This window comes from Thunnus maccoyii, chromosome 19 (genome assembly GCF_910596095.1).
Source record: "Thunnus maccoyii chromosome 19, fThuMac1.1, whole genome shotgun sequence".
Taxonomy (NCBI): domain Eukaryota; kingdom Metazoa; phylum Chordata; class Actinopteri; order Scombriformes; family Scombridae; genus Thunnus; species Thunnus maccoyii.
Window position 1 is genome coordinate 10,060,920 of NC_056551.1, and position 24,143 is coordinate 10,085,062.

At 39.7% G+C, this 24,143-nt stretch overlaps 2 protein-coding genes across 5 annotated transcripts in view; one reads left to right on the top strand and one right to left on the bottom strand.

The window, feature by feature from the left end:
* grin3a (glutamate receptor, ionotropic, N-methyl-D-aspartate 3A) overlaps positions 1 to 15,327 on the top strand; it is a 54,567-nt gene extending 39,240 nt beyond the window's left edge. The window contains exons 7-10 of the mRNA XM_042394247.1: positions 544 to 695; positions 4,944 to 5,105; positions 5,431 to 5,501; positions 13,387 to 15,327. Coding sequence (XP_042250181.1) covers positions 544 to 695; positions 4,944 to 5,105; positions 5,431 to 5,501; positions 13,387 to 13,969 — 968 coding nt within the window. The 3' untranslated portion in view covers positions 13,970 to 15,327. The remainder of the gene's footprint in view (positions 1 to 543; positions 696 to 4,943; positions 5,106 to 5,430; positions 5,502 to 13,386) is intronic.
* Positions 15,328 to 18,015: 2,688 nt separating this feature from the next.
* The window catches only part of plppr1 (phospholipid phosphatase related 1), a 66,623-nt gene continuing 60,495 nt past the window's right edge, over positions 18,016 to 24,143 (bottom strand). For 2 of the 4 annotated variants that reach the window (XM_042396040.1, XM_042396041.1), the window contains exons 7-8: positions 20,049 to 20,180; positions 18,016 to 18,223 (exon numbers count right to left, since the gene is read on the bottom strand). In XM_042396040.1, the coding sequence (XP_042251974.1) occupies positions 18,167 to 18,223; positions 20,049 to 20,180 (189 nt within the window). In that variant the 3' untranslated portion in view covers positions 18,016 to 18,166. Of the gene's footprint in view, positions 19,675 to 20,048; positions 20,181 to 24,143 lie in introns of all 4 variants that reach the window. The other 2 variants (XM_042396043.1, XM_042396044.1) reach the window with 2 other exon arrangements.

Genomic DNA, 24,143 nt, shown 5'->3' on the forward strand with positions numbered 1-24,143 from the left:
AATATCAATCACTCAACATTTACACTGTAGTTAATCTTCTGGCTTTCAAAAGCTTACGTTCTCCACTGTCTGCTGTTAATCTCTCATCCATTTAGCAAGCTTCTTCCTCCCACTGTGAAAATGTTCCCATGGTGGTTACTTCCATTACAGGCCACCACAGTCCCAGATTCCTATGTTGTTGTTAATTACTTAATGCACCCTTAAGCCTTCTGGATACAATACAAATCAGTGTACTTCTACCAAGGCAAGGCACTTCAGTAATTGGCTATTGCTGAATTTGTCACACTTACCTGACATGTGGAGAAATTCTAAGATATACTTACACTATCAAGTACCTGCTGTGTTTTTGAATAACAATTATGCTTTTTGATAAGCAGCTGGCAAAATTGAAAAAAAAACATGCTGCTTTCTGCTTCATAAGGCATGAACTAATGAAAGAATATAATGGCAGTACATGGAGGTGAAGTGGAAATGTTTTTGCTGTTGTGACAGAATAATACTCACTGAAGAGTCTGTATTGTGTATTTGTGTGTCTGCTGGCAGGCTATGGGATTGGGCTCCCTCAGAACTCTCCACTCACCTCCAACATCTCAGAGCTTGTCAGTCAGTACAAGTCAGATGGCTTCATGGACATGCTGCATGACAAATGGTACAAGGTCGTGCCCTGTGGCAAGCGCAGCTTTGCTGTGACTGAGGTAAGAAGAGAACCACGTAGAACAGCAGGAAGTCTAGTGTTTGTGTTGACGGAGACATTTTAGATGTTGAGTTTTGACGTACAGTGTCTTCCTGTCACCACCCACGGATATGGTTCAAATATATACAGTGCAGTGTTTCATTTGTATCCCAGGCTTTTTGTTTTTGCCAAGCATATCAAAGACAACAAGGAGGTCAAATGGCTATTGACATGAAAGGGTTCACTCATACTGACAAACTCACCCAACTCTGCTCCCCTCAGCTCTAAGGAGCATTTTAGCATCTTTCAGGTGATTGTTTTGTTTTCTAGAAATTTTACTGTTTTGGTTCAGTCTCACTTTTCTCAGCTGTTTTTAGAGAAAAGGATTTAATAAACCAATTACATGCCCAGCACTACATGACAAAGTTAGAAAGAAGAAATTGGAGCATCTAGCAGCTAAAGAGTCAGATATTTCCTTCAGAATTTGTCGGAGACCAAGAGGAGAGTTAATAATTGACTTGTATTTATCAGATGGCCAGAAACACAACTCATAATAAATGCTAATGTTGCTTCTTCTTTGCCAGATGTGTAAATAGGCAAGTCTTTGCTAACATGTTTGCCACAACAACTTTATACTGTAAGGAGATAATATGTTTACAGCTTGTTCAGCTGCCCTCAAATGGCCAAAAAAAAAAAACGTTAATGCAGCTTTAATTATAGCAGTACAAAGTAAATTGAGTAGATTAAATATAGATAATTATCAGGTAAGGTAAAAGCTTTGCATGCATCATCCTGTCAAAAAAAGGCAACTTGGCCACCAATTATCATGAAAAATAAAATATAATGAACTAACTGTCTGATTATTCATAATTAATAATTGAAAATACCATAATTATATCAAAGCAGCTTCCCTGTCACTTCCCTATCATGGGATTTCATTTTACAAAGCCCTTCAAGCACACCCTTACCAAGTACTCGGCTCCTCGATTGACCATTTTTCTAGCTGTAATCTCAAAATACTTTCTACACTGCCTCCACAACCTCCATGTGCAGTAACTGCTCCTTTCTAATTCCAACTCTGCCCCCTGACCCTCCAGCTGCTAACCAAGCTGTGTCCCCATAACTTCAGTTCTAAGCAGTCCAGGCCCCGTGCTCCGCTCTGCTCTGCTATTACTGAGCACTTAGCTCTATTAGCAGCCTGGCTGTCTCTCCACCCAGCTGTGACTTTGGAATCCCCAAAAGTGTCTCGTAGCGCAGTACGGACTGCACACTATTATCCCTTTTTAAATTTAATTTTTAGATTTTTTTTCATAGCTACCGTGTGACATTTCTGTTTACATTAAATCCTAAGTCTGGTGTCAGAAGTACATTGCAGTGCCACAGATTCAATGTTGCTGATGTAAACCATTTTCCACTGTGTAACAGTTAAACGTGTTATAGATATTATCTACAGTTGCAGACATTTAATTTTCTCCAGGTGCATGTCATTTTGCAGCATCATGCTGCAACCTGCCTACAGAAAAAGCTGCTCAGTCATTTAATTTTACACACAACCATATCAGTCAGGTGCCCTGCAGAAATCACAGTATGATGATTATGTGCACATATTTCTCATATTATGGATACTCGGTGCTATAGAATAAAATCAAATCTTGCTAAAATGATTTTCAGCCGTCATGTTGGTGGTGCTCGCTTGCTTATACAGCTTCATTGTCACCCAGAAAGTCCAACAAAAGTAGCATGTTTTGGCACAGTCACAATGTGCTGTCAAAACGGACACTGGACAGCATCAGCAGGAAATTCATGTGATATAAGCAATGAATTACTGACAAGGCTGGCTCAGTTTAGTCCTGCTCAGCATTTTTCCAGCAATCTTTTATTCCAATGAATGACTGCTACACCACCAGCAGCAGCAGCAGCAGCGGCAAGCCCGGGTTTCTGAAAAGATGAAAAATCTGATGGATTGGCTTTAGTGAGGCAGCCAAACGCTCTGTCATTCAGCCAGCTCTCTGTCACCCCAAACAAGTTGATCCCATTTGAAGTAATAAAATCAATACCAATAAATGACATATTATTCAATTACCTAACATTAAGAGGGCCAAACTTAACATTACCAAGAAATAAATTGTGATCAAAGGGATGAAGATTATGAGTGTTTCATTGAAATTATTCATATATTTTTTGCAGCAAATTTATGCAATTAATCAATGAGTGTAGTGAACCAAAGATGGTAAAAAACATAGAGGTGTAGTTGTGAATAATAAGATCACAGTGAGAAATCGTTGGTCTATATGGTTACATATAGCGGTAAGAGGCAGGAAGTGTGTGTGTTGCCAAAACTTGGTCGTATATGTGCTCAAATGTGCTGATCCAAGGAACACCCATAACTGTGAGGAATGTTAGAGTGGGTTGATATACACTAAATTACTCTGCATTTTATTCAGTGGAGTATTAGATTAGATTAATGTCATGTATCCTAAGCTTGGCCTACTGTTAAAGGATAATACCATTTTATTTTTTTCCCCATCCCAATTCATTCCCAAAAAATTTAAAATGTATTCAGCAGTCCGATTGTACTACTGTCTGTGTGATTCCCAGGAATCATAGGCTCCCGCTCTCCAAAATTTCATTACAGCCAGCCCACCAAGTCACAATACTGCAATGGTGAATTTAATCCATCACGTATTTATTTCCAACATGACTTTATAATGCAATCATTGCAGCTGCACCTGTATCGCAAGCTGTTCCATACACGGCAGTAAAAAGATTCATATGAAACTGTACATCTGCAGTAACTGCAACAAGTGTTCAGTTAAGAAAACTGTGATATCACATTAAAGACTTGTGATACATTTCTTCTGTTCCTCTGTGCCGTCACATTAGAGATGTAGAACAGAGCGAGTGAAAATTAAGATGTAAGGGGGAAAAATATCACAATCTCAGTGAGAAGTTTGGTATTCCAGAGTGAAACAGTCTGAGGTTTTGCTTCTTTCTTTTCAGAAAATAGTCAAAATCTAACTATGATTTAAAAAGAAACTCATTCTGTATGTATCACGTTTCTCAGGTTTCTCTTGAATAGTCTTTCATTTCTCTTTCAAAGATAATTTAGCATCATTTTATTCAGTTCTGCACACATGCATTGCATTTATTTTTTTATACATTAGTGACTCTGTAAGGCAACTAATTATTCAGTTTGGAGACAATTATCACTTTTCCCATTGCTGCATACCATTGTTTACTTCTGATGGCAGTTAAAACAAAATTTAAAGTCCCCCTCCACTCAAAAATGTGTTTTGCATCTTGTTCCTTCAGTTGGATGTTTGAGCCTCTCTGTGAAGACTGATGTATGTGCAGTTTGACACTAGAAAGCTGTTTTCACATCCATCTGCTGAAGGGGGAAACTTCTCTGCGCTCACCTTCAATCTGAGTTTAAGGCGTGTAACTACACGCATGATTTGTGACATCACAACTAGGATGTAGTGGTGGTGTAGTCACAGTAGTGCACCACTATTCAACTCATACAAGTGTGATGTGAAAACTTGAAACCTCCAGTACACATACACTGAGAATGGACCTTTCAGTGAAGGAGACATCTTTTGGCCAGCAGTTAAACATTTGATGAAACTTTTAATGAGGTAACTTTTTCTGTTGAAAAACCATATTAGACACAAATTAGTATTCAAATTAGAGCATTTTATATACATCTTAAGACAAAAGACTGCAGGGGATCTTTGAGGCAGAGTTCTAAGTGTACCCAGTCGATGGTCCCCTCACATAAATTTTTTGTATAAAAAGCTTTTGATGCAGTTGCAGTGTTTATGGTGTTGTAAGGACCAAAAATACATGATGCATTACATTTGTCAATGAAGCGTTTTGTCTATGCAAGCTGTTTTTAATGGAATTTTGGAAACAATAGGAGTCATTGACTCCTCTTGTTTTCGCTAAACTTGCTGTAATAGATACAGTCGAAATTTTTGATTGTGGTGAACACATCAGTGGGTTCACACATTTTATGGGTAACAATGCAAAAAAAATTACAATAGTGTTATCTTTACAGTGCTAGCTGGAGAAACAGTTTTGCATACACCAACCAAAAGCTACTGCCACACCTACTATTGCAAACCACACCTGCTTAAATGATATAAGTATGCAGTTGTAGTATTGTTTAACTATTATTAGTTTATATTCTCTGTATCTACTTTCTTCTTTCCATTTCTCCACTTTCTTTCTCTCTTTTTCTTTGTAATTCACTAACTCTGTCTCTCTCCAGACACTGCAGATGGGTATAAAGCATTTCTCCGGTCTGTTTGTGATGCTGTGTGTGGGCGTGGCCTTATCTCTACTGACCACAATAGCAGAACACATTGTGTACAAGCTGGTGATCCCAAGGGTCAAGGAGCCACGCTTCAAATACTGGCTGCACACTAGCCAGGTACTGAACTCACACACAAACACACAACATACACATCACATTGTAAAAATACTCAATTTCAAGGATGAGTGGTGCAAATAAAAGTCCAAACTTTACCAAAGTATAAGTGAAACAGTATTTGCAGCAAAGTGTACTTACCACTCCATATGTGTATTCAGACAGTGACACATTTGTTGTTGTTGTTGTTGTTGGCTGTCCTTCTCATTCTCATTAACGCACACAGCCCTTCAAGTCCCCAGTAAACATCATTATAATCATAAAAAACAGACGTCTCATTTACAGTAACCATGTGACAGCTAAAGTGCTGGTGTTGCTTGTTTTCCAGAGATTACATCGGGCCCTCAACTCAGTCTTCACTGATGACAAACTACCAACTGTTACCAAGCCTGAGAAGAGGTACTGTCCCCATCATTAAAGGCTGGGCTCAGTTCAGTTTCACTTCACTCGATTACATCCAGTAGACAAGTAATGTACTGTAATACTGTCTTCATGCTTGATGTAATGTTTTTTAATGAATTTGATTTGAGGAAAATCCCTTCCCCAACTGACTGAACTTAATGTGAACTAAGCCCAGTTGTGTTGTGCAAAACTCCACCTGCCACTCACTTTAGACAGCTCCGAAGTGTAAGTAATGCTGACACATGCTTTACATGCTTTGTTTCTCTTTCTGTCACATGTTTTGTTACTCCTCACATAGTAGTATCAAACCACTGCACCCTCTACTAAATGTAATTCATTTTCACACCACTTACAGTCTTTAAATACTTTAACATAATGTGACAAACAATACACAAACAAACAAACAAACCTTTTATATCTAAAAAGGTGCCTTGCTGAATTTTGGGGTATCATTATGGGTCACAAAAGAGCCCATATGTAACCCACATTCATATTAAAAGTGCACTGAAGCATTTCTAGCAGGAGGCCAATTTTCCAAACCTTAATGGTCCATTGGCCAAATTATCAGGCTGAGAATAAGTGACATCAATTAACATCCAAGTGGCAGTTAAGGGACCCATTTTTAATCAGAAACTAAATAGAATGATCAGTCTGTTGAAGGCTAATTATCAGTAAGGGAAATTGGGGAAATAATCTCATACTGACGTCATCGAGTGTTGTTTAGCACCGTGGGTGAGGAGAGGGAGTTTTAGTCAATTATGAAAGCTTCTTTTGGTCAGTTTCAGTGTCATTTCAAATGTTGCATGGGTGGACTTTGTCCAGATTAGTTTCATAAATCTTCAAAGTCATTTTGATGCCACTAAGCTGTATGTCACTGTAGTGTCATTCATGTTTTTTATGCTTTTTATAGCCTTGTTTTATTTACATTTGGTCACTCTTCACATTACGATGATTCAACATGATTTGGGATTTTCCGTTTTGCTATCAGATAAGCATAACTAATGTCAAATATGCATAAGGAAAGAAAACTGGTGAATTTAAACTATTCTTTAGGCCTCTAAGGGGAGATCAAAACATCCTTAAGCTTTTGATGAGCAAAAAAAGTTCCATTTTATCTTTCTCTGTTTGAAAAATCCTGCCGTACTCTCTTTCACATCTCTCCCTTCTTAGCACCACACACTGAGGAGACACTCAGGTGGAGTACTCAAAGGGGAGATTAAATACACGTAATAATTATGGAGCCAAGGCCATGTGAAGAATGCCTGTGGTAATGAGGATAGATTACCTACTCCTGCATAATTATGCTCATTCAATCAAGCGCTTCTGCATCGTGCCCGCATGCTGTCTGAGAGTCAGAAATTATTACTGTCATATTGTCAGAGTCCTGCAAAAACCTTGTGTGTCAAAAATGTCTGTACTGTACTGAAATAGGATGCTGTAAATAATCCCAGCTTGGAGTTCATTACAAGAAAATATTCATTGCAACATTTTGGTGCAATGACAGCTTTTACACCAAAAACCTCAAAAGTATCAATACAGTAACCAATATGTGCTTTATATACATCTGTGTTTCATCAGTATAATAAAAAGAAGGCGTTAGGTATCCAAGTGGAGCATATGGGTGAAAATGAAATTGGCTATGACCACTTAGGGTGGAACGATAACTTATTTCACTTCTTAATTGTGGTAACAAGGATGTACAACGACCCCAAGGCATCACAGACCTGTCTGTCTGAGAGAATTAGGAGCAGTGTCTGTAATACCCCGAAACACTCTCTCTGATGGCCAATTAAGATCGTGTGATTTAGTATCAAATGGAGTGTTGAGGTCATGTAGTTCTAGAAAAGACCTTTAAGCGACGCCCACGCTAAAACAAGACTATCTGTCACTTTTAGTACATCAGTAATATCAGTTACAATTCAACTGCTATACTCTTTTTGATGAGAAATTAGATGAAATAGGATCATTGCTGTTTCACTTCAACCAGTCAGTTAAACTGTCATTTGTTTTAGTGACACATGTATTCAAATTCAAATTGTTCACATTAATTTTCCATGTTTTATGTTTTCCTAGTTTAAAGTCTGTTTTCTTGTTGAACTGTTGATTCATGTATATATACTATATATTACCTGCCATTTTCAAATCCAAAATTTAATCAAAAATGAAAAAAGTAAAGTCCAGTTTGATAATCCTGTCTTCATCCTGTTTAAATGACCATGGTACAAGATTTGATGGCTTCATTCCATTTCAGATTTCCGCCAGTCGGCCACAATCACATCTATCCAAATCCAAACGCCACTATCTCTGTTGTGTGTGAAGGGGGGGACTCCATGAACACACACAAAATCTCAGTGACATAAAATACCACACATTAACATAACAGCTCAGATAACCACACAACGCAAAGACAATGATTCAAACATGTAAGCTACGTGGTTTCAGCGATACCAGAGTCCATAGCAACCACCATAGCAACGATAGAAAGACCCAAAAGAATCTTTGTTATAACTAACAAACTAAACATCGTATACATTCACTGAACGAAGATTATGAAAATAAAATGCACATTTCTCGCTAGAAATATTATCAAACCGCATTTAAATTCCAAAACTATCTTAAAATATTGCATTTTCCACTGAGAATAAAAAGGAATGGCAGCCATTTTTTGTTTTTACAGAAAGAAACTTGACAGTCACATGACAGCATATGCCTGATAACAGCCTCCTGAACCTACTAAGAAGCGCAAGAATCATCATGTCAGGCTTCAAGTTATCTGCTTGTGGCCAAACCACCAGTGGTCTGGACCAATCAGTGTCCTAGAACTACTGGCAGCTACAGGCGCGGCTTAAGTGAGAAACCATAGCCCTTGATAGATGGTGATAGACAGATGGTTCATCCAATCATGTGCCAAGTATTTTTTCAAAGTGCCTGCCCTTTTCCAAACAGTTTCTAAGGACAACTTTTGAGATGGGTCTGTGTAACAAACCATCTGGCGCATCAGGTTACTAGCCCATATACTGGGGACAGATGTGTGTTGATAATGCCTATTCAATAGGCTCAAATCGGGTGGTCTAACTCACGGGGGAGCGGTTGTGCTTCCTTGTGGCAGCCCTTCTGTGTAATTTGTGACAATGAGATGGGAATATTTTCATGCAAAAATGATGTGTAGTGAACCATCACCACCATTTAAAGAACAGTCCAATACATGAAGACCGAATTTGGCATTCAGAAGTTAAACTTGATCTAACATGACTAATGTCTCGTAATTGGATTTTCAACTACCACATGGTGGTCAAGAGGTCATTCAAAGCCGTACAGAACTGCACCCCTGAGCTGGCATGGATTCAATCTCTTAATCAAGGACATTTCAGCAGGGTGCATATTCTCTGCTGCACCTGTGCCCCAACTCCCTACGCACTGTGCTACAAGCCCTGCCTGTGTCTTGTTGTGACTGGTGGTAGCAAAATCTGTACTGACAGATGGGTTGGGAAATACTGTTCATTCTATTCCAAGGACGTAGCATGTAGAACTGCAGCAGATAAATTTAGGGGATAAGGTATAAAGTATGAATTGCAGTGACAACACTGCAACAACTCTGGATCTACAGTAGGTTGCAAGGACATGCATAGAACTACTGCATGTGGGGAAAAAAATCAATATTTATGAAAATGTAAATGGAGGATTGAGACATATCTTAATGAGGAGAATCTGGTGACCCTGGATAGTGGAAGTGGGAGGGACACGATGTCTCTGGAGATTATCTGGAGGATGGTAGAGGGATGGTAGAGTGGTAGAGGAAAGGGGGATCTGGCCTCTCTGAAGGAAAGGAGCAGGGGTACCTACAGTAACACTCAGCAGTTGTGAAAACAAAATTATTTATCTCTCTGTAAACAATAAGGAAAAACTAGGCTGACTTGAGGTTCCATGTAAGGCTCCTGGTCTCCTCCTATACAGAATGTAAAACAAAGAGCTCTATTTGTTTTTGAGCTGGAAACAAAGAAGCCCTCTGATGTTAATGAGAGGAACACAGTAATGAGCTTCACAGTTTAAAAACATATATGTTATATATATATATGTTTGTCATGTAGTTCTTCTTTCACATCCACATAATCCTTCACACAACACAAACACTTAAGAAGTAAGTAATATATATTTTAAACCTGCAGTGCAGAATTTTTACATATAAATGAATGTCCATTACAGTCAAGCCCTTGCCAAACAAGTTCACACAACGGTGATTAAGCCTATCACCGCCAGGTAAATCTCTCTGTATTTCACAGCATACAGTTTGAGTTTGAGTTTTTAAATCTCATGTCAGTCATGACATTCCCACGTTGGCCATTTGGCCGTTAATCATGCAGCTCTTCCTTTCTTTCCAAATATTATCAGACCAAATGGATCAACTTCTGATAGTGAAACAAGTCATTTTGCTGAGGTTGTGTGATGCTCAAAACAACTTATCTACCATTTTACAGCTGCAACGGTAGGTTACAGCCAGTGGTGTACGGGCATACTGGGACACATCCCGGTGGGCTGGTTGACTGTCAAAAAATACGTTTTTGGGCCAGTGGACCGTCAAACATAGCAGTTTTTACCAGACCTTGCTGTGTGCCTGTCATTTGGGGGGCGCATGAGTGCAAGCTTCATGTCTGTGTCAGGCAATCACAGCCAAGCGCCCCCCTTTACTCTCACTGCCAGAAGGGGGAGACAAAAGTCCCGCACTCCAGCTTTAAGGTAAATGCACAGCTTTAAAAAAACTTTTTATCTGCTGATCACAATTGCATTGTGCAAAGCTGCATGGTGCACATTTCCCCTTCTGATTTCTTGTGTCTACTGTGGTAATAGCTACCAAGCAACAACAAAAAAAACTAAACTAAAAGAGTTTGTGTTTATATATTTTCCAGTGAAATGACAGTCTGACACGTCATGCCCATTCATATCATGACAGTTGAAAGTACCACTCTGTCCCCCTAAATGCAAAGGAAATTAAGTTAAAGGCAGGTAAAAGGCAAGTGGGAAAATAGACACCAACCCTGGATGGAGGGATATGGATTTTTGGGTAGTGTGGAGGGACTAGAAGCTGAGAAGTATTATTACTACAAATAATAAGAATCAACTTTTATTTACATAGCATCTGTCAGAGCAGTCACAAAGTGCTTTCCAAATGAATGAATAGAAAAAAAGATATATTCATTGAGTCAAAAACAGTGTATGCAAGTTAACAGGTAATCAAAATAAAAGTATAAAATCTAGACTATAAAGGTGAGTTTTAGGCAGTGACGCAAAAGCCTGACTTTTCCAGATTCACTGAGAACTAATGGCTGATGACTCAACCAGCAATTATTATCAGTCCAAACAATGTAACGCCTACCAGGGATCTATCTGAAATATTCTACCTGCTTTGATATGACATAGTTACAGAACATCTGTGCTCTAAAAATCAGCAAATTCTAACATTAAAAGTAAAAGTAATGCTTACAGTATGGAGATGCTGAAGATTATTTTAAGACTTAAAGGTGCAATATACAACATTCAGCCCCACTAGATGTCAGCAAACAAGTATTTGCTATGTAAAGATATAGTGGAGTAATGGAGTCCTGAGCAGAGAATGAAATCACACTCCCAACCTGAGCTTCTCTGTTCTTTGTTTTGATAGCTGGTCTGGCCACACTTGCATGTTAGTGCATGTGAGTCCTTCTGTGTCCTCCCGTCTATCTGTCTTCAAGATGGTAGCCTGATCACAAACTTTATCATATTACAGCTAAACAGTATACTGAAATATGTTTAGGCAATGCAGTGACAGAATCTTGATTCATATTTGATCAGCAACTGCCTAGTTTCACAGTTCAATCTGAGTTTCGTGAGCTGTCGGTTCAGGGGCAGCTTTCTTTTTTTTTTTTTCAACTTAACTGAGTAAACCACGCACACATTTGTTTTGGTCTGAGATGCTGGTGCTATAGTGTGACATCTAGTGGGGCTGAATGTTGTATATTGCACCTTTTAAGGCTTAAGAGATCTGATAATGTTGCCACATTGAAAATGATCCTTTCTTTCATTGCAGCCCTGATGCAAGTACAGGTGCCTTTTTGTCAAAAGGTGCATATATCATTTAAAGATGAAAATCTTTTATGTTCTCATATTCAGACGTCTCATCCCTCAGCTTAAGGTCTCCTTTGATGTCAGGAGTATCTCATTAGATTTGTCCTGTCATTTTTTTATCGTCAGTGAAAATATCTTTGATTTAGAGAGTTCTTCAGTAAGGGTGCAAATTGATATGATGTGAATCTCTTTTCTGTACTCCTTTAATGAAATCTCTGTAATTTTGCTGTGTCCAGATCTGGTCTGATAGACATGAAAAGTTTCTTTTAGAGAGAGGAAACCAAATTTTGTTCTTTTGTAAATTTCTGTTAAGTCAAAACTATCCTATTAATGACTACAGTTGGCAGGGAACATCCAATCATGTATTGCAGAGGGCACTTTTTTCTATCATGTGCTGATGGTGTGTAGAAAGGGAGAAGCTGCTCTGTGGTTTGATATGCTTATACAGTACAGGAAACATGATTATTTAGAATAATTAAAAAGAAAGCAGGGCAAACACTGTAAAACGGACACTGATTGATTGATCACTTAGATCTTCCATCACTCTGGAGCAGCACTAAGAGAAAGCTTTCATTCCAAGTGTCAGATTATACGTGTTTAAACCTTTACAGATCATGACATTATTAGTGATGTCGTGTCAAACTGACACCTCACACCTCCATCCCACATTACTGCTGCTACTGCTCATTGGCTTCAAGATGAAGGTAGACCTCCAGGTTGTATAGGAGCAGTTGGTGGCATCAGTCTTGGCGCCAGAGGAAAGTAATTGGACAGGCATATGGTTTCCTCCAGTGGGTCTTTAAAGTCAAGGTCCTCTTATTGTTTTATCTTGAATGTCTGCATGTTATGGAGGGCTATTCATTAAAAGAGTGAATGAAAATGCTCTGGTTATTTGCATTAAATTTAATTAATGACTGATTATGACATTGTTAAGACTGAATCCAGACGTCAGTTGATTTATTTTGTTCTAACATTGTGAATTGCTGCTCTACCTGCTGCATCACAGACCTCATTAACAGCTGAACAATCATTGGGTGTACTTTTATATGAACTATAATGGCCATGTTCTAAGAAAAGAAGTTGGTAATGGTAATTAAACTAGCTTGTTAGACCATAAGGACACTTACCAAACCTGATTTAAAAAAAGAGAAATAAGGTCATACAGTAAATTGACATGACTAACACGAAACTCTACAAGCCCTGCAACAAACTAACCATAGCCTTTCACCACTGATGTCCTAATCTTGCTAATGTCCCAATATAATCTTAAAATAAAGATATACTGTGCTATAATAAATGTCATCATGAAAGTCGAGACAATCAAATTGCAAGGGCACTTGGCCTTCAAGGTGGCTTGGATCACTTCAAAATCTACAATCATATACACCCCCAAGTGGGCAATAAAACTATTCAGACTATTTGGACAGGAAAAGGGTGGGACTCTGATTAAAATAAGAGTCTAAAGTCTTGACATGAGGCTCTGTGTAAGAGAAATTTGTCTTCACTTTTTTTCTTGTTTACTATCTCGTTTCTGGTTCTAAATTGCATTTTGTCATACTAAATGCACAGAATTGTATGTGCAGCTGCAACTCATAGTGTCAATACAGCGTAGAGATCATCTGTGTGTCTGTACAATAGTCAGGGAGAAAGATAACATCTGAGCTATTCATTTTTGTAGCATTAAGCCTGTAAAGATGCAGTCAGATGATACATAATTTTCACACATTATGACGAAAACAGAACTGACACCTTACATTTCCCCCTGTATCTATCTTATCTCCAGATGCAATGAAGGAAACAACCAATCAGCATCCTGGAATCCTGCAGAGTCCTCCCACTGTAACAGGCGTAGGGTCCTTCCACAAGAGATGCAGAACGACCTGGAGCGCCCATCCTCTCAGGATCTTCCTCCTCCACCACCCCCTTCTCCCCTGCCTCATCTGCATTCTCTTCCCTTGCTGGAGAAACACCTGCCCATAGTGACCAACACGAACGGTCGCTCCGACCTGTTAGGGCGGGGGCTGGGCCAAGGACTGGGGCCAGGGCAGGGGAGCTCTGGGCAAAGCATAACACAGGGACAGTGCCGGGGCTTGGGTGTGGGTGACTGTGGCCCCGGGTTGGGTGTGGGTCGGAACCCACTGGTTCAGGAGCTGTCAGAACTGGAGGGTCAAATCCTCGTAATCAAGCAGCAGCTGCAGTCAGCCATGAGGAGGAAGAGAGAGTTAGAACAGTACCAATCAGAAAACCAGCAAGCAAACCAGACTGCACCAAGCCAGTCTACTACGCACCAGTCTAACCAGTTTCCTCAGTATAGCCAGTCCCACCAGCAGACTAACCAACACACAAAAACGCTCCCGGAGTTCTGAAGCTTTTCTCCTCTGTTTTACTCAGAGGAATCTGGTTAGACACGGGACCAGTTTCCAAAACCTCCTGTCAGTTCTGGAAAAGGATCTTTGTCTGAGTTCTGGAGCTGGAACCTTAACAAATTTCTGGAAGCTGAATCCTTCTTTAGGCTCAGGATTCTCCCTGAACACTGGACTGAAACGTCCTCCGAGGATCAGATCCTGCTTTGCAACTCCAGTAAAACATTTCCCAAACTTCTGGTACATGAGATTTGATCAGGCAAGAGGAATTGGACAAAGGTGAACCAGGGACCTTGAACCAAATCTGTTCTGAGACCCTCACTAGCTTGTTGCTGTCACTGAAGAGCTGTGCAACCCCCCCCCCATGTTCTTCACCTCCTTTTCACCTTTCTGATCCTGTCATATTTTTCTTTGACTCATCCCTTCCTTCTAAGCCTTGTCTCTTCAAGGGTACAGATTTGCTTGCCATGACGATAAGCTTGATCACAGATATGAAGACTCTTTGGTATTTAAGCTTAATGGGCTAATTCACTTGAGTCTTATGTTGAGACTCATTGAGAGTGTAAATGACCTGAGGTTGAACCCAGCCAGTTAAGTCTTTATGTCCTCCGTGTCTTGCTGAAACCTTGTATCTTTGAGGGGGGGAAAAGGAAAAACACACACAAGAATAGGTTGATTTTACCATCGATGTCGTCATGTTTTTGACTTTTGACAATGCATTTGATTTGGCTTAGGTCATTCATTTTCTAGTAATCCTTTTGACTGTTTGTTGGGGACAAAAAAAAAAGATATAAAGCTTTGGCAAGACACCTTTATATTCATTAAGACCATCTGGTTGGCATCTTGTGGTGGATTATAGGACAATATGAAATCTTATTTTATGGAGCACTGTATAATGTTGTCCTGCACTTCACTGATGCACTCTTGGTTTCTTAAAGAAAGCTACATATATAACATCATCATTTAACTTGTCAGAGTTTGAGTTATGGTCCAGAAGCTTTACTTCTTCATATGGCTTCAGGGTTATAAATGACACAGGATCAGAAGAAGTTATAAGGTACATGTAAAATGGTAATACATCCAAGAGCTTTTTCAGTCAGGGACCCAAAACAGACACACTTTTTGCCCAGCCTCTGGAGATCTCACCAGTGCTCTTGTAATATCACGACACAACAAACACAAGACCACCATTAAATTTTTGGTAGATAAATAGTAAACATAAACACAGACAACCAGTCGAACTCTGACATGTTATTTTATAATGATGAACATTCACAACTGAACAAACAGTCCTTCTGTGATGAGACCTGTTTTCTTGCATCTTTTCGGTTTGGGTTTGGATGTGTTCTGTTATTAAAGACTTACCTCTCTTGTTTGCACTTAATTTAGTTGGAACTGTTTCTTCTTCAGTCCCCCCAAAAAGTTGTGACTGTCTATCATGATCTGTTTTTCGATTTCTAGTACAAATTAGAAAGCAGAGTGTTGCATATTCAGAGTCTTTGAGCTTTGTGCATGGTTGAACCTCCGTTCAGATTTGAATTATTTTTCCTCCACTTAACCTTGAAGCTGTATGAAGCTACTCCCCTCAACAAAATGAACTCATTAACTGACTCAGATGAAGACCAGTGGTTTCATGATTTCAAAAGACTCATACAATCTTTTTCAAGGATTTGAGGCATTTGCTTTCACTGATAGGTAAAAGGTTCCTAGCTCTTGTGTAAGAGACAAAGATGAGTCAGGAAACCAGAAGTACAGTACAATGGCCGACACCTGGAGCACACCAATCACACTGTGCATTAAGGATTTATTTGCTAGATTTTTTTTCCAAGTTGGTTGGTTTCCAACTCATTTCCTCTCATCTAAATAGATTCCATTATGGTAAAAAAAACAAAAACAACAAAACAAAAAAACACCCTGCAGCTATATACATAACCAACCCACTCAGAGATTTGCAGCCTACCTTGAAACAATGTTTGGTTGTTGCAATATTCCTCACTCATATTGCTAGGGGACAGCAATTTGGACAGGGAGGCATTCTCAGAACAGCCAAGGATGACATTTTATAAACATGGCATGGGCAAATATTGCCGTGCACACACACACACACAGGCGCATATACACACACACACACAAACAGCCCCTATCTATTTAGCCAGTGTTTCTGCAGGGTAAGCGTAGGCTGTCACAGCTGAAATGAATACCTGACAGAGCAAAAGAGTGAGTGCACTGGCTGAGCCGTCAGCTTTCTTTGTGTCTCTGTGTGTGTATGCCTTGCTAGGCAGTGACATAAACATCACTGAAGTCGATGCGGTCGTAACAGGATGAATCAACAAAATGACTAAATAGGAGCCTGGTTTTAGCATATCTGTGCTCATTCTAATCACTTGTCTGGGAAATGTGTGTGCTTGGATAGGGGTGTGGCATAAGGAGGAAAGAGCCACCTCACAGGATGTGACACTCAGTACATGAGAGAAGAACATATAGTCATATTGGTATTGACTTTTTTGGGGCCTGTTTAAACATATGTTCACTAAAACATCACATTTTTCTGCTGACTAACAATATGAAGTATCAGGCTTCTCCTTTTTTCATGAAAAACCCTGAAGGTGTGCAGGTCCTCCCAGAAAAATTATGTGTTATTTCAAACTCAAAATCTATTTAGTGAAATTGTCCTGCGATGATCTTCTGCAAAGAATTACTTCACCTCAAGCATCATGCTTGAACATATATTTGAAGAAGGTTTAAGGAACTGAACTGAGCCTCCTAGGAAGCACCTCTCTGCTGGCTGTGCATTACCAACGGCACCCTCTACTACCAATCAAATGCTTTAAGATCCTCTCCAGACATGTGTTAAGACATACAAAAATACTCTGCTTGGAACAAAAATGTGTGTCTTATATGGTTTTCCAACCAAAAAAAGTTTTAAAATTACCACGTTAAAACCCTTAAAATGGCATCTACTCCTTCTCCCTCATTTGAAATTCCAGAATCCATAAATATGCAAATATTTTTCATTTCAGAGGTTTAACTGCTGGACACAAGTTGTCTCCTTGTTAACTGTAAAGTCCATTCTCAGTGTTTGTGCACTGGAGGCTTCAAGTTTCCACATCACACGAAAGTGTAGGTTGAATATTGAACCAGGATTGGCTTCCAATTTAGTTGTGATGTCACAAATCCTGCTCATAGGCCCTAAAAATCAGATTCAATGAGCTCAGAGAAACTTTCTGTCCTCAGATAATGTGAAAACAGTTTTCTAATGTCAAACTCTGCACATACAGTACATCATTCTGCAGAATCAAGCTGAAACATTCAACTGTAGGAACAAGGAGAAAAACATGTTTTTGAGTGGAGGTGGACTTTAAAAGGTTATATGCCCATCCTGCAATTATTTCCTGTCACCCATTCACTTCAGTTGAAACCAGCATCTTTGACTGTGTGGATGTGCACAATCCACCAATGGATACACTGCAGAAGACATTCCTGCATGTGCCATCGCCCCGTTCAGTATTTTATACAACCGGACTGCAAACAAAAGCATCACTCTCACAGACAGTTTGGGATAACTCTGCTCTGCTTATCACCTGCATCCAAACTGTGACATCACATCTTTCAGTTTTCAGGGCTGTGTGGCTCAGTTTTGTTATGGAAGGGTAATGTGACCATAACTTTAGGCTGTGGATGGGTCATGGTTAAGGTTAGGACCCATCCCAGCAGGAGGAATTTATATGCAGTGGAAAAGATACTGTAGCTCTGCCTTCGAGGCTTCACTCAGGGTAAAAAAATCTCTTGTATATTCAAACAAACAAGGACAGACACGTTCCTTGCTTCTTCCGGCAAGGTTACTTGCTAAGACTAACTGTCAAGATGTAGTCCCACTCTGTGCCTCAGTTCTTTGGTATTTCAATTTCAAATTGAAATAGGAGAGCACTGCCGCTTCTCCTCTTTTATTATTCTAACCTACTTACCCTCCTTGTCTTTTGATTTTTATAATTAGAAACAAAAAGTTACCAACCAGCATGAAAAACACGACACATTGTTGCTACTGACTATTTAATTTGTGGACAAACCAAGAAAAAAAATATATATGTAGCATTTCAAATGAAACACTTTTTTTTGCACTTAAAGAAAAAGACAATTATAATTACAATGATGAGTATAATTGAAATCATGAATATCTATAAAACATCTTGACTTCTCTCTTCATGCTGGGCGTATCTTCCAATAGGAAATGGAGTCACAACATTGCATCACAATCCACTGGTGGGTCAGGGGGGAGGGGGGAGGGGTGCCTCAAGGAGGAAAAGTGAAGCAGGAGTCATTAGCCTGGTTTCCATTAAAAGGGCTAGCCAGGCCTCAAGTAAGTCACTCAGTTTCACTCCAAAGAGCATTTCTGTCTCTGCTTTTTCTCATGTATCTCTATACAGATGTCTTCCATTGGGATTTCAGTTTAAATTTAATTATAAAGTCGTACCAGTGAAATCTCCAGGTGGATCTGGCACAGGCTAGCCCCACTGGACCTCTCTGTTGAGAACTTCCTATTAACATCACAGTGAATCAGGAAATTGGGGTGAAACACACTCATAGTGAGAATTTCAACCAATCATATTTTCAAACAGTGTGGCTGATAACATGGCACTGCCGGTGCCAAACCCCATTTTCTGACTCGGAGGATGTCACTGACTCTTCCTTGTCGTTTCCTCCAAAGGGGAGAGGGGTCGTACTGATACCAAAACATATCCAGGTTTACAGCAGGCAAACAGGTCCAAATGGATCATAATAGTCATACAGATTAACAAAAATCTTTACAAAATATGACCTGACATGGTCAATTAATGTACAGACAGAGATAATAAAAAGAAGGATTCTGTCTTTTTTTTTCTGTACAAATGACAAACATCACAGAATGACAACATCAATATTTTTTTTATCCATTGCAGATTTTCAGACTGAGGGGAATAGATGTAGTGATCAACGAGGCAAGTCACCTGACAGGATGTGATGTAAAACAGAGTGAGTCAGCTGACAGGAAGTGTGCAGGTTTAACACCGTCAGGATTAGGCTACAACACTCGCTCATACAAAATGTACAAAACACCGTCCTCTAACTACAAACAGAACACCTTGGAGGAAAAAAATGTCCCATGTTTCAAACGGTTTCAGGTATCTGGAAAAACAATCTGTGCTTCAGTTTGCCTTGCGATATTTTTTGCCACTGATGTGATCTGTGTGCCTTGGCAAGTTGAATTGAGCATAGCCCAACGAGATGAGAACCATAACAAACATGGTGTATTTTGTCCTCCAGGTGAATTAAACAGAGATATCAGGAGTGTTTTTTGTTAAGCATTCGGAGCCACGTGGCATGCGTCCTTGTCATTGTGTCTGGAAGTGCTGTGGAGACGCAAACGTGACCCGGTGCTGCCCCCTTAGTCATGTGACTTCTGTCATCGATGCCGAGTGGTTCTGAAAATGGACGTGGGAGGAGGGATGGAGAAAGAGGTATAAGGATTGAGAGAGAGAAGGAAAAAGCAAATGGAAGGAGACAGGAGAGGGAAAAGGCGTGGGAATGTAAAGACAGAGGAAATCATTGTCAAGCAGTGTCAGGAGTGCTCCATTTAAGGCTCTGTATGTGTTTGTGTGCATTTGGGAAGGGAAACAGGGATGTAAGTGCATCATGTCATGCCTGTGTGTTCTTGTGAACATGTGTCATTTCTGTTTGTAGAAAGAAAAGGAAAGAAAGAAAGAAAGAAAGAAAGAAAGAAAGAAAGAAAGAAAGAAAGAAAGAAAGAAAGAAAGAACGAACACATGGTGAATCACATATGTGACTGATACTGAAGGTACACCCTTTCTCTGTAGGCATTCTGGGAAATGTAGGAAACTGGATGAAACAGTAAATTAGAACAAATTACAGTAACAGCACGTTACAGTACAAACCAAATTACAGTTGACAAAAATTTAAGTTCCTGAAGGGGGGTTTCTGTTTTAAGCACAAGGCCTTGAGGGAGCTCTGCTAATTAATGGGGAAAGATGATGTGCATCATAGAGATTAAGTTTTTGGGATGCCAGGTTAAGTGTTTTTAAGCTACCTGTGCGCTGAGGGTCTCCAGAGGACTCTCTACACGTGGGAAAGTCATCAGAGGCAGACCGCGGTACTCTTCAGTCTTCTGTTTAGCTGCCGCACTGTGGACACCTTTGAAGTTGTTCACAACACATATACCCTGTAAAGTATGGGGACAGTTCAACATGAATAGTGAGGCAGGTTGACAATAACTCAAGCTGACACAGAACTGAAACATTACTGATTCTGTAAAAAATGTGTACAGATGAGGTTTAGTAAATCCATGACAAATTTTCACATGACCATAACCAAAATAATTTCCCTAACCTTTCTATTCCCCCAAACTGTCCATTAAATGTAACAATTCAATATGACAAATCATAGTAACATTTTATGCTTGATAAAGAGTCTATACACTAAATAATATTTATAGTCGTACTACACTATAGGCTGTCCAGTCTCTCTAAAGAAATGCAGGTGTGTGTGTGTGTGTGTCTGGTTTCTCAAGACAAATTGTTACTTCCTATTATTAGACAAAGTGTTGTTATTCACCAGATGCAACATCATTATGTGCAGTAACACACCAATTTAGAATGCAAATGTCACTTTATGTCTATATTAAAATGTGACTCCTTAAACCTCAAATCAAACTGCCAGCCAATTCTGATGTCACGCTCCATTTAAAAGGAATCAGGAACATTTATTTGGAGTTCTGACCATCTTTTCTGCTTTAGAACAGTTATCGCTGTGATATAAAGTTTATATGGGTGTAAAAGCTCAATCAAACTGCGTATGAGTCTACAAAAGTCAGTCATCATTTAACGCAGTCAATGGGAGATGTTCTGGGTTGTTCATCTTTGTGGCGTGGCGCTGTGCCCAGCAGGCACAGTAAACTAACGCCCCGTTTCTTCCTTTATACTGTATGTCTGTTAAAATAAATTACAGTTATTTGTAAATTCTGTTTTTTGTCCATCAATCAAGTTATTTTTAACAGTAGAGAGACACCACCAACAAGGTTGCTGCATTTCTGAACTCCTCCATGGACTAGTTAATAAAAGACGGCAGCCCGAGGGGATCCCCCCCCGTCAACCCCTCACCCCCCTTCTGGGCCAACCGTGCCCTCAGGCAGTGGCAAAGGAGAAAATGAAGCAGTTTGTGGGCAGTGCTTTTCTAGTGCTCCCAGACCAGGGAAATAAATGAATCACAGCTGCTGGGCCAAGAATCTAAGAACAACTCATCAGCATGCCTGTTTCACATAAACATATGAATTCTTTACAAAATGTCTGGCACAGGCAAGGGTGAGTCAAAAGTGCTCAACTCTACACTGACACTTTTGCTTTTTACAAATGTTGACTGTTCTTATTTTGTCTTGCATGAAACCTATATCTTTTAAGCTAACTATTCAGTATGGCATCCGCTTTCTTGTTTTCACTCAATTGAGGCCCCTACCCAAAGACAACAGATGACTGCTGCAGTATGTTGCTTACTTTCCATTTTCGTGTCTTGTCATCCATGCTAAGACAGGCTCAGCCAAGCTGCCGTCTATTGTCTCAGGTGAGAAAAGTGAAATTTACTTGTTGCAATAGAAAATGCTGAAAAATCAAGATTTGAGCTTTCAAATAAAGGCTACAGGTCTCTTGCCACGGATTGATTAGAAGACATTATAACCTTCTCTCTCATAAACTGTATGGTATAAGACAAATAAAACAAGATATGGACTTTTATCCTATGTTGTAAGATAAAATATATGCCAGACATACCTTTTATACGGCAGTTCTACATACTTTGAAAGCCTCAAAGTAGGCGGTCAGCATGTGCCACTACTCTGTCTTGGATTAAGTAGACACCTGTCTCATAGGTTAGGATTTTACCAACATCAACCTGGAGCCCCATGAAGTGCTTAACACTGATCCCTCAATCTGCTGGCAGTGCACACACCTCTTGTAAGACCGAAGGAACTTGCCGTTTGATGGTATGGCTCCATTCAGACCTCCTCTCTGTAGCAGCACAGTGATTTAATCTGCACCTGGTTTCCACTCCCTTTGTGCCAATTAATTTCCCTCAAGATCGCTGTCCATCAAACTGCCTCAGTTCTCAGATGACAAGACCTTGATATGCTTCATCAGGACCATTAGGACCATGTGTAGGGGAGAGACAGCCCTCCTAAGTTCATGGCTTGCTGATAATAAGCTGGAAATGAACAGGTTTAAAACTGCTGAGGTGATGATTGACTTTCTTGTGTTCATCTTTCCCTGGAGATCACTAACTCAATGTATGTCAATTTTTATAGGTCAATCACTGAAAGCTTATATCCTCCATCAAAGAGTAGAGTGCGGTGGTGCCTCTTCCTCAAGGACAAGCTGCTCCATGTTTACCACACTGCACATCATTGGCTTTTAGCTAGTGTTGTGTCAACTGTATGTTAGGTTTGGTGTTAATTAGCAATTATTAGCATGCTCATACACTAAACTAACGTGGTGGACACAGAAAACATTAAACCTGCTAAACCTGCAAATCAGCATGTTAGCATTGTCACTGTGAACATGTTAAATGCTAACGGAGTTTAGCATTTAGCTAAAAGCATCACTGTGCTCAACTACAGCCTAACAGAGCTGCTAGCATGTAGACTCTTAGTCTTGTTCATATTTCTGTTACTGATGGTAGATTGGACACATTAAATATTAGACATCAGCCAGTCAGTGTCATCTACCTTCAGTATGATGGAGTGTTTCAAGAGAGTTTGATAGTGACAGTTTCTTATTATTTACAAATTTTACAATTTTGTAGCATTAATACATTTTACAATTTATTAATGCTAAACAGTAGTCCTCTCAACCTCTGAATTTCTTTTGCAAATGAAAAGATGTAGTTAATCCAGCTGCTTTTAATTAGCATTAGCATTAAATGTTGTAATGTTAATGTGATCTAAAAATGTGTTTCAGATTGCTTTTCTGCTCTGCCACATGCAGAATACAGTTCAGACTGAAAACTTGAATTCTTTGTTGTGATGGACATGTTTATTTGAAGCCGGCAAAAATGTTGGCAATCAATAAATTGTTGAATTGTTAAAATTATTTACTTATTTTTTGTGGCACTGCATATGAAGGTGTTGTTGTCTTGCATCTTGTGGGTTAGCGTGTGACATGAGCTGTCACTTTCTTTGCTATTGTAATTTCCCATATAGACTTCACAAAGTAGTAAGTTTGATCAGAGTGGGAACAGAACATCTGAGGGATTTCCCTGTGAATACATGTCACACTGCTTGTTTGTCTCACAGAGCTATGAAATCAGCCATCAGCAGCTGATGCACGAAAAGCAGTCCCTGACTTCTTCTTTCCTCAGTCGTCCCTCCATGTCTTCTCCTCCTCCTCCTCTTTCACACTCCTTCCTGCTTTGACACCCAGGGGCCTAGTGGCAATTACATGTAATGAAGCTTCTGAGACTGTTTAATAAATCGCTTTTGATTTGTGGGGGTTCCCCTTCACCTTCCTTCCTCCTCAGAGGGCTTTCTGCCTCAACTCAAAAACAACATAAGGGTTTCAGCTGTAATCACTACGCCATATTTAAACACTCATAGCATCAGCGTTAAATCTGATGTTGACAAAGCCATTTTAATTTTCAGTGGAAGCCAGACAGGACAGGGAATTTCTGCCTTGCTTGGAAGCACATAAGTCTGCACAATGTTATCCCTTGTTACTGTATAATGTATTTTAATAAGACAGATAACAAGATTCCTTCCCTTCCTCTGGATAACAACAGTACAAAAACAGAATTAACCAGATCACTGGTTCCCTCCATCATCTCCAAGATAAACACAACCACTAATTAAAACTAACGTTTCCCTTCAACTGTCTTCTTACTTTTGGTCCTTCTACTATCCAACATTCATCACAGAGTTCTCTCAAAACCAGAGTGACTGCTGCAAGTGTCACCTCGTTATTTTCTCTCCTTTCTTCTCTTCTCCTCTTCCTCCTGATCAACCCACTGCATCCTCAACTTTTTCCCTCCATCCTGAATCACCTGTATGTGAACCTCCTTCAAGCCCAGTATAAACCACACTTCATCCTGTTTCACATCCTCTTCCCCATCACCGCTTCATGAACTACCCTTTCTTAGCGTCTTC